The sequence below is a fragment of the Micromys minutus genome (assembly GCF_963924665.1).
Source record: "Micromys minutus genome assembly, chromosome: 8".
NCBI classification, from domain to species: domain Eukaryota; kingdom Metazoa; phylum Chordata; class Mammalia; order Rodentia; family Muridae; genus Micromys; species Micromys minutus.
In genome coordinates, this window is record NC_137977.1 from 72477014 (window position 1) to 72489725 (window position 12712).

Below are 12712 nucleotides of genomic sequence, written 5' to 3' on the forward strand. Positions count from 1 at the left end.
AGTCACTTTGTTGACTCATTTCATACACATTATCATGTATAGACCATTCTAATCAGATTAAAACACAAATTAGCTCTATAATTTTCCACCAGCTATGTCCTTGGGAGGCAGGGACTTGCCTTGCAGGGTAGGGATTGGGAATGTAGGTATTCAAGCCTGGGCCTAGCCTCTGAGTGTTGATCAGCAATTGTCACTCAGTGGACACACTGGGTGCAAGAGGTACCTGGGAAAGAGCAGCGGACAAGGGTGCTCTCAATTTCACCCTCTACTTCTCTCTGTCTCGTCTTGATCTATCGTTACTTTAGTTTTCCATCATTTCTTATCTGCCTTTGAGTAAGTGAAAACTTTTTTTTTGATTCTTTTTTTTCTTACAACTTTATTTTAAAAAAGAGGTGTACATGTACAGATTTTTAAAAGCATTTTGGCATAAAACTATGTGAACATATTTTTGTCAGTACTTGGTGTTCCAGTTGTAACTCCTGCCCTTCACTCTGTCCTGCATCTCTTCCATCCTTCCTCAATCTGCCTTTCTCCTTAGCATGATCATTATCTGATATACAATGAATTTGTATGTGTATGGCTTTTTATTTCTATGTCCTTTATATTGGAACATAAGCTATTTGTTGTCCAGATGTGTGTGTGGTGTTTGTATGTGTATGTAGCATCTAGAGTTGTGCCTGTCACTAATAAGCTCTCCATAAACATTTAGCAATTGAGAGAAATCCTGACATATAGAGTTGAAGGCCACAACCAAATAGGGAATACAGGCTTCATTCTCTGAAATGTATATCTGGAGGCAAAAATTCAAAAGGGATTAGGGGGAGGGTGAAAGGATAGAATTGGAGGGATCTGGTTCTGAAACCACAACTACCATTTAAATAGGTGTGAATTTCTGTGAAATTTTATGAGAGACATATCTATTGTGATATAAGAAAAGGGAGAAAAGAAAAGAAGAAGGAGGTGGACTCATCTCTCTGGTCCTGAATGGAATGTTCTCACTTTATAGAACTTCTCTGAACCCTAATTTTCTACCACAAGATACTTTGCTTTGATAAGAATGAGTTTATGAAGACAGAAAGTGCCCAGCCTTGTTGCTAGTACACAGCAGATAGTTTAAGATGCTAGTCATTATCTGTTCCTTTCATGTTTACACTTAACTTTTGTCAGAGCCTTTACCATCACAAGTTTTCCAAGTGAGTAGAAATGACACTGAACTCTTGTTTTGTATGCATAAAGTAGTGCTTCTATTTTTCTGATAGCAGCTCTAACACTGCTGAAAATGTTATGCAGAAATTGTTCAAGTTGTCTTCAGACTTACCTGATCTGACTGGGTTTGTGCAGTCTTTCACCACTCCTCGGCTGACAGTGCTTCCCACCACTGGGAGATGTGTCAGTGCTTTTCTTTCATTCCTCTTCCTTTGCATCTGCTTTGGTCCTCACATCTGCAAAAGGATGTGAAGATAATAATAGGGCTCACTTCAGGTGATAAGATGCCTACAGATCCTCTGCTGACAGTCCTGGTTCTCAGGAGCAGCTCTGCAGCATCTGCTATTGTTTATTCCCCATTCTCATAGGAAGTGGGCTTTGGTGGTGGTGGTGGTGTTTTTTTTTTTTTTATAAGATCCCTTGCTTATTACTGTTGAGTCAGGAAAAAGAAAGTATTTTGGGGAACTGAGGAAGTCTACACTTTCCACTTCTAGGTCTCTGGATTTGTTATGGATTTCCCTATAATCAGCAACATTTTCTCTCCCTCCTCCGTATTAAACAGATGGACACAGTTGGAGAGAAGTCATTTCTCCAACTCCAACTCTTGACCTGAGTGGGTTTTCTAGGCAGAGGTCAGGTAAGAGCCAGCAGTTGTGCAAGCTCTATGTGGAGCTGTGAAGATCTGTCACAGGCTTTCAACATAATGAGCTAATCAATAGACTTTAGAAGAATCAGCTAAATTACAGAATTTACTAAAGCAGTCTGCATGCCTCCAATCTGTAGCACCAGACATGTGGTAAATACAGTTAGGATGGATTGTGCATTGGACCTGACCTGGCTGCTAAAAACATCCTCAGCCCTCTCTGTTTCAGGTAATATTCAGTGTATTTTTACAAACACACTGAATAAATGCCATAAAATTCACATCAAAGTGTTATAGGAAAGATAGTAGAAACCTTACAGGTCAGTTTTGATTTAAAGCTTGGTTTCAGGTGGGCAGCTCATTGCCTGAAGGAAATTTGCCAGCATTACTGCTTAGCTTTTGTCTAGAATATCAAAGAAAAGAAAGAAGTAATGGCCTTCAGGTGAGACTCTTACTGTCTGTCTTTTGTACATGAAGCTGGGGCTTCAAAGACCCATTCTTGAAGGAAAAAAGTAGATCAGAATAAAAATACTTCCCCAGCCTTTACCTGGATGAATAAAGAACAGAAAAAGATAAGTGGGTTTACAGATAGGTCCCATGGTCTGCCTCTCCCATCTTTTCATACTGGGATACCTCTTCTCTATGTGATCCTTGGTTGGTTAATAGTGATTAGAAATCTTGTCAGAAGCAAGTTTTCTCTTCTGGATGAAGGACAAGTTCAGGTCAGACAACAGGGAACTTTTCAGAACACTAATTAGAACAGTTAAATCAAGTACACTGGAAAATTTAGCTATCTGATTAGGAATCAGCAGAGAAATAGATACCACACTCTCTACCTACAGCAAATAATTATAAGTATTTCTGTCATTTTGGGATTTTCTATTGGACAATGTTCTTTCAGAAACTTAATAGCCTAAATTTAAATTAATATGGATGTCTGTCATTAGCAACATACAATGTAGGTATAGCAAAAGAGATAATTTAGTAGCTAGAAAATATATTAGCAAAATATTATTCAGAATGCAACAGAGAGCTAGAAAGATGAGAAAGGATTGGAAATATAAATGTTAAGTGATATAACAAATACCCTGAGACAAGCTAATGGTTTAATAAACTCCTAGATGACGAGGAGGAAATGGGTTAGGGATGTTGGCTGTTTCTTTTGTGAGCAGGGAAAGGTTTATTTCAATCTTACAATTATAAAGAAATGCCAAGGCACTTAAAGCAAAACCACAGAAGAATTCTATTTACCTGCTTGCTCCCTATTCCTGGTCACCTAGTTCCCTCATACAGCCCAGAACCAACTGCCCAGGGTCACTCTGTCCACAATGGGATATACCAAGCTCCATTTTAAATAATTAAGAAAAGACCCTGCCTCATTCCCCAACAAAAGACCATAAGCCAATCTGATAAAGGCAATTCCTCAATTGAGTTTCCTTCCCAGGTGTCTCAAGTTGACAACCAAGAGCAGCCATCATGGGCTGTCTTAACAAAGAAATTACAAACTATAAAATTTCATCTCTGGTTCTATGGTTCAGCTCTGCTTTTTCTTTTTTCTTCCTTTCTTCTTTTTCTGTTTCATCTTTGAGGAATCATACAATGTGTTTTGATCCTCTGCCCACCCCCATTACCTCTCATGTCCTTCTCACCCAAGTTCTCCCTCTCCCCACACTGCCTTAAATCCTTGAATTCAATCTGAGTTACCTGCATACTCTTCAGTGTGTGGTCTTCATTAGAATGTGGCTTCTTTCCTATTTCTATCTCCTTTATCTCCTTCACTTCTCTTGTTGTTATACCTAAGACTTTCAGTAGTATGCTGTACATGATGAGAGACAGTGGAAATCCTTGTTTGTTCCTGATTGTAGTGGGGATGTTTTGAGTTTTGTTTTACCTAGGATGATGTGGCTACACCCCACCCACCAGGGACTATACTCTTAAAGAAAAAATGTTCCCTCTCCTTACATCTATTAGTGCCAGTAGCATCTTGACTAGGGGTAGGAGGACTCCACACCCACCTCTTTTGTACATGATAGAGTTTAGTCTGGTTTGTGTGTGTACAGACCTTGTGCATGCTGGGATACCAGCTGTGGTTTTATATTAATTTGTATGGTTGTTTCTGGAAAACAGTTTCCTTGTAGTTAACCTCTGACTCTCACAAACTTTTTGCCCCTTCACCTCAGTGATCTTTAAGCCTTGGAAAAAGATAGTAAAGATGTCCCACTTAGGTCTTAATATTCCACAGTCTTACATTCTGTATTTCCATCCTTTGTGGTTGTCTATTAATCACCTACTGTAAATGGAAACTTCTCATATAAGGTTTGAGAGATGCATTGATATATGAATTCAATGAGAACTTCCTATAAGTTGATTTAATATTACATCTATTTAGCAGAATAATAGTAATAGGTTCTCCCCTAGGACCTAGGACCTTTCTTTTCTTCTTCTTTTTTAATTAAACAACTTTATCTTTAAAAACAGATAAATTTACAGATTTTAAAAGCATTTTTGCATAAAACTACATGAATATATTTTGTTAGTACTTGATTATTTTTTAAAGGTTTGATAGTATGCATTGAAATCTTACTAGTTTATCATAAGCATAAAGTACATGTAAAACCAAACGTAACATGGAAATAGTCAAAGTTTTCTTGGTGTGTAAAGATTATACATAATGATTTTTAAATACCAAGAATTGCCACAAGGCTATATTCTTAGCTCTTGAAGTATTAATGATTTAACATCTAGGTGTACCCCACTCTGAAAGTATGCTGTACACTTTTTTTTTCTAAGGAGGACTGAGGCTTCCACTTTTTGGGCTTTTATTTTTATTTATTTATTTATTTTTGAGCTTCATATGGTTTGTGAGTTGTTTCTTGGGTATTCAGAGCTTTCTGGGGCTAGTGTCCAATTATCAGTGACTGCATATTATGTCTGTTCTTTTGTGACTGGGTTATCTCACTCAGGATGATATTCTCTAGATCCATCCATTTTCCTAGGAATTTCATAGTCATTGTTTCTAATAGCTGAGTAGTACTCAATTGTGTAAATGTACCATATTTTTTGTACCCATTCATCTACTGAAGGATATCTGGCTTCTGCTATCAACATGGTGGAGCATGTGTCCTTATTATATGTTGGAGCATCTCTGGGGTATATGCCCAGAAGTGGAATAACTGGGTCTTCAGGTAGGACTGTGTCCAATTTTCTGAGGACCCACCAGACTGATTTTCAGAGTGGTTGTACCAGCTTACAACCCCACCAACAGTGGAGGAGTTTTTCTCTTTCTCCACATTATACTTGCTGTCATCTGGGTTTTTGATCTTATCCATTCTGACTGGTGTGAGGTGGAATCTCAGGGTTGTTTTGATTTGCTTTTCCCTGATGACTAGGGATGTTGAGCATTTTTTATGTGCTTCTAAGCCATTCGATATTCCTCAGTTGAGAATTCTTTGTTTAGCTCTGTATCACATTTTTAAATAGGATTGTTTGATTCTCTGGAGTCTGACTTCTTGAATTCTTTGTATATATTGGATATTAGGCCTCTATCAGATGTGGAGTTGGTAAAGATCCTTTCTCAGTCTGTTGGATGCCATTTTGTTTTCTTGACAGTGTCCTTAGCCTTACAGGAACTTTGCAATTTCATGAGGTCCCATTTATCGATTCATGATCTTAGAGCATAGGCCATTGGTGTTCTCTTCAGGAAAATTTCCCCTATGTGTTCTAAGCTCTTCCGCACTTTCTTTTCTAATAGTTTCAGTGTACCTGGTTTAATGGGGAGATCTTTGATCCACTTGCATTTGAGATTTGTACAAGGTGATAAGAGAGGATCAATTTGCATTCTTCTGCATGCTGACTGCAGGTTGAACTAACACTATGTGTTGAAGAGGCTGACCTAGGGCCTTTCTAACCACAGGTTCTGACAAGAAACATAACACAACAAAGCAATGTAGAGCAAGCCCACAGCCACATCAAGAAGGAGCTTGTCTGATAAGGGTTGCATGAAGCACTAATGATTTATCCAATCTGTGACTAATTGATTTTCACAAAATACTTCCATTAATTTCTTTTTTCAAACTTTAATATCCAGTTAATTTGTAATTGTCATTCAGTCATGAGTTGATGAATGAAATTGCAACCTAATATCTATCCGGTATATATTAACCTGATAGTACTATGCTTAAATTATTTTATATCCCATGCAGGCTATGTTCATTTAACTGATTTAATCCCTCAGCTTTCTCACTAAACCAACCTTGGTTAAAGCATTTCTTGAATTCTTGGTGTTTATGTTTCATTCTTGTTGATTCACTTTTAAGCCACTTAAGGTATTTAGAACTTCTAGGTTTATAATCATTCAGACTTTCCTATTATATGTTCCTGTGCTTTAAATAGATAGAATTCATACTAATTTCTTGAACTTAGAATACCTCCTATGCTTTTTTTTGTATGCATGTTGTAGTTCATGATAGAATGTTGTCCTAAAATATTTTACTCACTTGCTTTACAGAGGGCTAACATATTATTTTGCCTATAAATGTGGTTTATTAAAAATTGTAAGTGATAATTACTTGTTAAAGAGTTAAGATATAAACTTATGTAAATCATAAGGATTGTTATCTGAATGTTTGGCTTATAAAATTACTTTGATGATTCTCAGTTGTAACAAATGATATTACCCTCATTTTATGTAGCTACCCACAATTTATATGCCAAATTACATTTGATTGCTATTATAGACTGATTTTAGATAGTCTATTTTATAGGAAAACCAAGGGGAACCGAGTAATACACATGAGATATTCAAGCCAGAGGGGGCCATGTGGGCAGAACATGATTGTTCCTCACCTGCAAACCTCCTTGTCATACCACACACATCTGAATTCACTTCATGGGAGTTTTTCTTTCCTTTTCTTGGCAAATTCCTTACAGTACAATCACTTAAATCAGTTACTTTTCTATTGCTATGATAGAATGTCCTGACAGAAACCAGGATAGAGAAGAAAGGGTGTAGAAAGGGTGTCTTTTGGCATTCTGTCTCAGGGATAAATTCTATCATGTTTAGAGAAAGCATGGCAACACAAGTGAAGCTCTCCTGATAGTCAGGAAATACACAGTGGCCATGTTCAATCCCCACAGAGGAAGCACAGGGGAGACGGGAAGTAGGGTTAGGCTATAAAGCCTCAAAGCTTGCCTTCCTTAACATAGTTTCTCTAGCACATAAGGCCCCACTTCCTAAAGGTTCACAACCTTCTCTAACAGTACTGCCACTGGGACCAAGTATAGAAATACTTGAGTCTGTGGGGCACATATTTTTTATTCAAACTACAATATGATTTATATAAAATGTTGTTGTTGAATTTTTATCCAGGTTGTATTTATCGGACCCCTATAACATACACTGTGATTTGAATACATACCATTAATGAGACACACACACCCTTTTGCTCTCTCTTAAGACAAGGCAGGCTTTTATTTGGGAAAAAACCTGTTGGACAGTCACAAGCTGAGGGAGTTAAATGGGGTTAAAGCATAATGGCCCGCCATTATCCAGGTTGTAGTGGTATGTCTGGCAGGAATCTAGACTTTAGTTCTGGAAAGTCTAATTACTAATTACTGTGGTTTTAGCAAATCATAACCAAAGTGGAAGGACTTTTGAAATGGTGTGGTCACCACAAATACTGACTTGTTTTTATAGGCAGGTAGAGAAGAGAGTGCAGCTGTTCTTGTACTTGAACCTACCTCTGCTGGGCAATGTCAGCATCCTTATCCAAGAGATCTTGGAGCAGTTTCTGGTGTCAGAAAATATGAAGGGAATGTTGTGACAGCAGAGTACTACTCCCTCTGTGGTCTCTTAGCCTGCTGCTAATTCAAGCTGTGATATGCTCTCTCCTCAAGATGTGACACCTAACATCATCAGAGAGATGAACATCAAGTCAGTCTAACTGCTTCTAGTTGCCATTGGGAACATAGATGGGTTTCGAATCTTCACTCTTGCTGATCTTCCGGAATTTGAGGGTATTCATAGGATTCAAGTAGTGAAAGACTTGGTATTGGGGAAGCCCCTCACTCTAGTACTGAGAGAATGAGAAGCCAATCTTGCTGCAATCAGGCAAGAGGTTTATTGGGGGTGGGGGGGGCAGAGCTCTGGGGATGACACATATCTCACACAGAAGATAGAAGAGTCGGCCCCGAACTCAATTAGGGGGACATATTTATAGGGAAAATTACATAAGCAGTTAGCAACAGGCGCATAACAATTTCATTGGTTTATTCAAATTGGCACACTCTGTCTGCTTTTGGATATGATTCAACACTAGATTACCCTGTTTTGGGGCACACTGAACTTCATACTTGTTTTTCTGAGGACCGCAGAGCCAGACCTTATCGAGACCTGGTGGTCTGTGGTTTTTGTTCTCAGCTTTGAGACATACTTGTCCTCAAGGTAGGGTTAGTGTGGCTAGCTTAAAATTTTAACTCTTTCAGTAGGTAGAGTTAGACTATTTCACAACCCTCTGAGTATGGATCAGCTCTAACTGAGAGTAGATAAAATTAAGACAGCAATTGCATACACACAAGGTCTGGATATTAATAGTACCACTGCTAAGATTCTTATATATTTAACCCATTTCTATGGTAAAGATTCAGAGATTCGGTTTTATAACTGTTAGCCAATGGGATGGTGGTGTTCAGTGTGGTTTTAGTATGTTTTTATGGACCTTATATAAAGGAGAAACTAGCAGGATTATCAAAAGTATATAAGTTGGTTGAGTGTTTCTGGTTAAGAAAAGCATGTGAGTTCTTTAATTTAATTACACCTGGAGTTGCTGTGATTATTCTCCACCTGGCGAGTCAGTGACCCAGATGTAATGCCTGACATTGTTTGTTTTAAATGATTATTAATCATTTAACTTTTATTATACTTTTCCACTGGATGTTTCAGACCATGCAGGTGGTCAACATTAATCATTTTTTGTACTGTAAGGCCGGGTGAGGATCTGATTCTTTGGGATTAAATCTTTCATTGAACAATGGTAGTTTAGTTAGATCCCCTGGGTGCTTAATGACACTAATTTGCTGAAACAAGCATTTTACCTTAAAAAAATTTTACAAATGATACAAATGTAAAATTTAATAATAAGTGAAAATAATAAATGTAAATTTTAATATTGTTTGATGCATCCTGACAATTGCCTTTGAAGTAGATGCCTCTCTGAATTCTCACTTAAAAAGATCTGTCTGGGTTAGATAATTAGTAAGTCTTGATTTCTCTCCTCTGGTAGCATTTCAAAAAGGGACATTGCTTATATATTAAAATGCCATCAAGTCAAATTTTCTTGTGATATAAAAATACGAAATTTCCATACTATATTATGTTTGTGCAGTGGTGATTATGATTTTGTAACAATCTATTTTGTACATGTGAAAATAGGAGCTATAACAGAATAACTTCATATAATATACTTACTTTTGCATTATTGTCTCTCAGTTACTAAACCTGTGTTGAACTTAGACCAGAAAATTTAGAGGATTGACATCCAGATATGTGGTGTAAAAACATTTTGTACTGAGATACCCTTTCACATGCCACAAGTTATAGAAGATACTGCTTGAAGATAGCAACTTGTGTTTTGATTCTAATAAGGCAGTTACTCTGTTTATTATCATGGGACCAGTCCAAGATAAGAATGCAGTGAACTGTATGAAATTGAACGTTTTTTTTCTGATGTGCTTGATTGTAGAAAAAGTTGTTACACTTCTGGCTTCCTGCTTAGAAAGTGAGAATCAAAATGCCCAGAGGATTGGAGCAGCTTCACTTTGGGCTCTAACTTACAATTACCAAAAGGTTAGTTTTTAAAATTATTGGTGAAATGGAGGGTGGGGAGTTTGAGCAGTTAAATAATTAAAGCTTTAAGAATGCATCCAAAAATACAGAGGAATTTTTGCCAAATACCAGCCAAAGATACAAATGAAGTCATAGACCCATGTTCTCTTTGTTAATTCATATGATTAATAATCTATCAGTTAATATTCTTTTCACTTAATTATTTAACCAGGATTGGACTCATAAAGGTACCTCTGTTTAAGTGAATTTCCCTATTAATTTCAATTAAATTTGCCAATGCTTTGTAATTTTATGAAAATTATTTGTTTGTATAGATGTGTCCAGAAGAAATGCATCTTGATGGAAGGAGGATTAGTAGTTTTATCTGTGCATCTGACTTGCCTTTCCTATGAACATATCATTACTTAATTTTATAATTAGCTCAGTCCCTTTAAGATTGAGGTTCAAGGACTGCCCAGAGTGAATAAGAGCAAAAGGATACTGTGGCCTTTTTCTATGGCCTGTGGTCTTCTTTTATTGCAAACATTTCTTTACTAAGTGAAATGTGATGAAGTCAGGATTAATATAGTAAAAATGGCTATCTCGCCCAAAGCAATCTACAGATTCAATGCAATCCCCATCAAAATTCCAACTCAATTCTTCATAGAGTTAGAAAGAGCAATTTGCAGATTCATTTTTGCAATAAATAAAAATAAAAAAATAGTTTTATTCTCAAAAATAAAAGAACTTCTGGGGGAATCACCATTTCTGACCTCAGGCTGTATTACAGATCAGTTGTGATAAAAAAAATGCATGGTACTGGTACAGAGACAGGCAGGTAGATCAATGGAATAAAATTGAAGACCCAGAAATGAACCCACACACCTATGGTCACTTGATCGTTGACAAAGGAGCCAAAAACATGCAATGGAAAAAAGACAGCATCTTCAATAAATGGTTCTGGCTCAACTGGCAGTCAACATGTAGAAGAATGCAAATCGGCCCATTCTTATCTCCTTGTACAAAGCTCAAGTCCAAGTGGATCAAAAACCTCCAAATAAAACCAGGTACACTGAAACTAATAGAACAAAAAGTGGAGAAGAACGTCCAACACAGGAACAGGGGAAATTTTCCTGAACAGAACACCAATGACTTATGCTCTAAGATCAAGAATCAACAAATGGAACTGTTGTAGTAACCTCTCTAACCCGAATAAAAATAACAGATTACCTTACCTTCTCCAGGCAAAAGCGACTTTGAAAAATCCATCAATAAAAAGAAAAGTAGATGAAGCATACTCCATAGCAAAGAGAAGTAAGTTTTCATTTAAAGAGATTACAGTTAAATTTGAAAAGAACTAAATAAATTTTCTTGTTATTAAAATATTTGAACAGGCCATTGCAAAATGACAGTGTTATACATTGCTTTTGCTTAGCTAGATTTTGAGAAATATTATTAAAGTACTATCATATCGGCCCACATTTAGTCTGTGCTTTTCTTGATAATATTTCTTGTTGTAGTAAAATAATAAAATGTTCAGACAGATCAGTATTTAAAATATAAAAGTTTCTTAAATTGTGTCCATCTGTGGTCTTTTTCCAAGTCAGTTTTTTCTTCCTCCTCCTCTTCTTCTTCCTCCTACTTTCTTTCTCCTACCTCCTTCTTCCTTCTTCCTCCTCTTCCTTCTTTTTCTTTTTTGCCAGTAGCTGCTACTCTGCTGTTGAGCTTTCTTGAGTGATAAGAATTGGGCCCAATTAGAATTGACCTTGAAGAGAATAGTTTGATTTAACATTAGTAAGCTGAAGTCCTCAGGCCCAGATTGGATTGCTTTGTAGCCAGCTTTCTTTGTGATCTGCATTTTTGATTTGAGGAGTTCCTTCTTCAGAGCTTGTCAGTTGTTTTAAGGGAGCCAATTTTCATAAGCGTTATCCTCCAAAATTATCTCAAGATAGCAAAGTATGTCTTCCCTGTACTGTGGTAGATTTGTTGATGTTAATGTTTGTTTCTGAAGAGGAAAGGCCTTTTGTTTGTTTCCAGATGTGATTTTGTATTTCATGAGGAAATGCAGAATTGGATTGTTAAAATTTATGATTTTAGAGGGGTGGTATGTAAGAAACACCATTCTGTATTATAGCTAATTTATGTGAATTACAGAGATGTGTTTTTAAATGTGCTTAGATAAACCATTGAAAATAAATTAATGGAAATTTGTAACATTTAAATTTTATAAATGTAAAATGTTTTTATAATCCCAGTATATCAAGAGCATAAATATCTTGCTAATAAATCTTTTTCATAGCTTCACGTTGGAGTATCTGCCCATATGTGAAGCATTGTTTAATAAAGTGACATTTATAACTCTTATTTCCTATATCAGCTTTCTCAAACTCCGAAGACGACCCTCTAAGTTCCTACTACTTGAAATGCCTTGAAAATCTTGTACAGCTGCTTAACTATTCCTGACCCATGAGATATTCTACTCCAAACCTCACCTCCATCCACAGGAGATCTGGATCAGAGGCCAGCTTTGTATAGCAGCTGCTCCTTGAATAATGCTGACTCTGCAGTATGCGTGCCTGCCTTCCTTCCACACCGAAAGGAGTTGAAATGGTGACTTGCAGGCTGTTTGCTTCTGGCAGTCTTCCAGAAGTGAAGACTTGCTGACCCAGGATGCTGCAAAGACAGAATTCTTGCAATATAATCATTTTTATACTTTTCTATGCAACATGTTTTGTAAAAATGTCTATTTAATAGTTATTTAATAAATAATATTTTTAGAAACTACACTTTCTAAAGTGTTATTTTATTCTTTGAAGATTTCATGCATATGCGCAATGTAGTTTGATCTATTTTTGTCCCCCACTCCTGCAATTCTATCTAGACCGTCTCTACACCCTATCCCCATCCTAACTTCGTATCCTTTAAAAAAAAAAAAACATTAAGTCTAATTAGTACCACTCAAAGCACATTGATATGAAGTTAGGAGTATGGCCAGTTTACCAAAGGCCATACCTCTAAGTAAAACTGATTCTAACAACCCT

The 12712-nt window shown here is 36.7% G+C and overlaps 1 protein-coding gene across 1 annotated transcript in view; it reads left to right on the forward strand.

Annotated features, from left to right (window-relative positions):
• RTTN (rotatin) overlaps positions 1–12337 on the forward strand; it is a gene marked incomplete at its 5' end in the record, with an annotated part of 151621 nt that extends 139284 nt beyond the window's left edge. The window contains 3 exons of the mRNA XM_080919983.1: positions 9589–9692; positions 10916–10985; positions 12049–12337. Coding sequence (XP_080776109.1) covers positions 9589–9692; positions 10916–10985; positions 12049–12134 — 260 coding nt within the window. The 3' untranslated portion in view covers positions 12135–12337. The remainder of the gene's footprint in view (positions 1–9588; positions 9693–10915; positions 10986–12048) is intronic.
• Between the last annotated feature and the right edge of the window lie 375 nt (positions 12338–12712).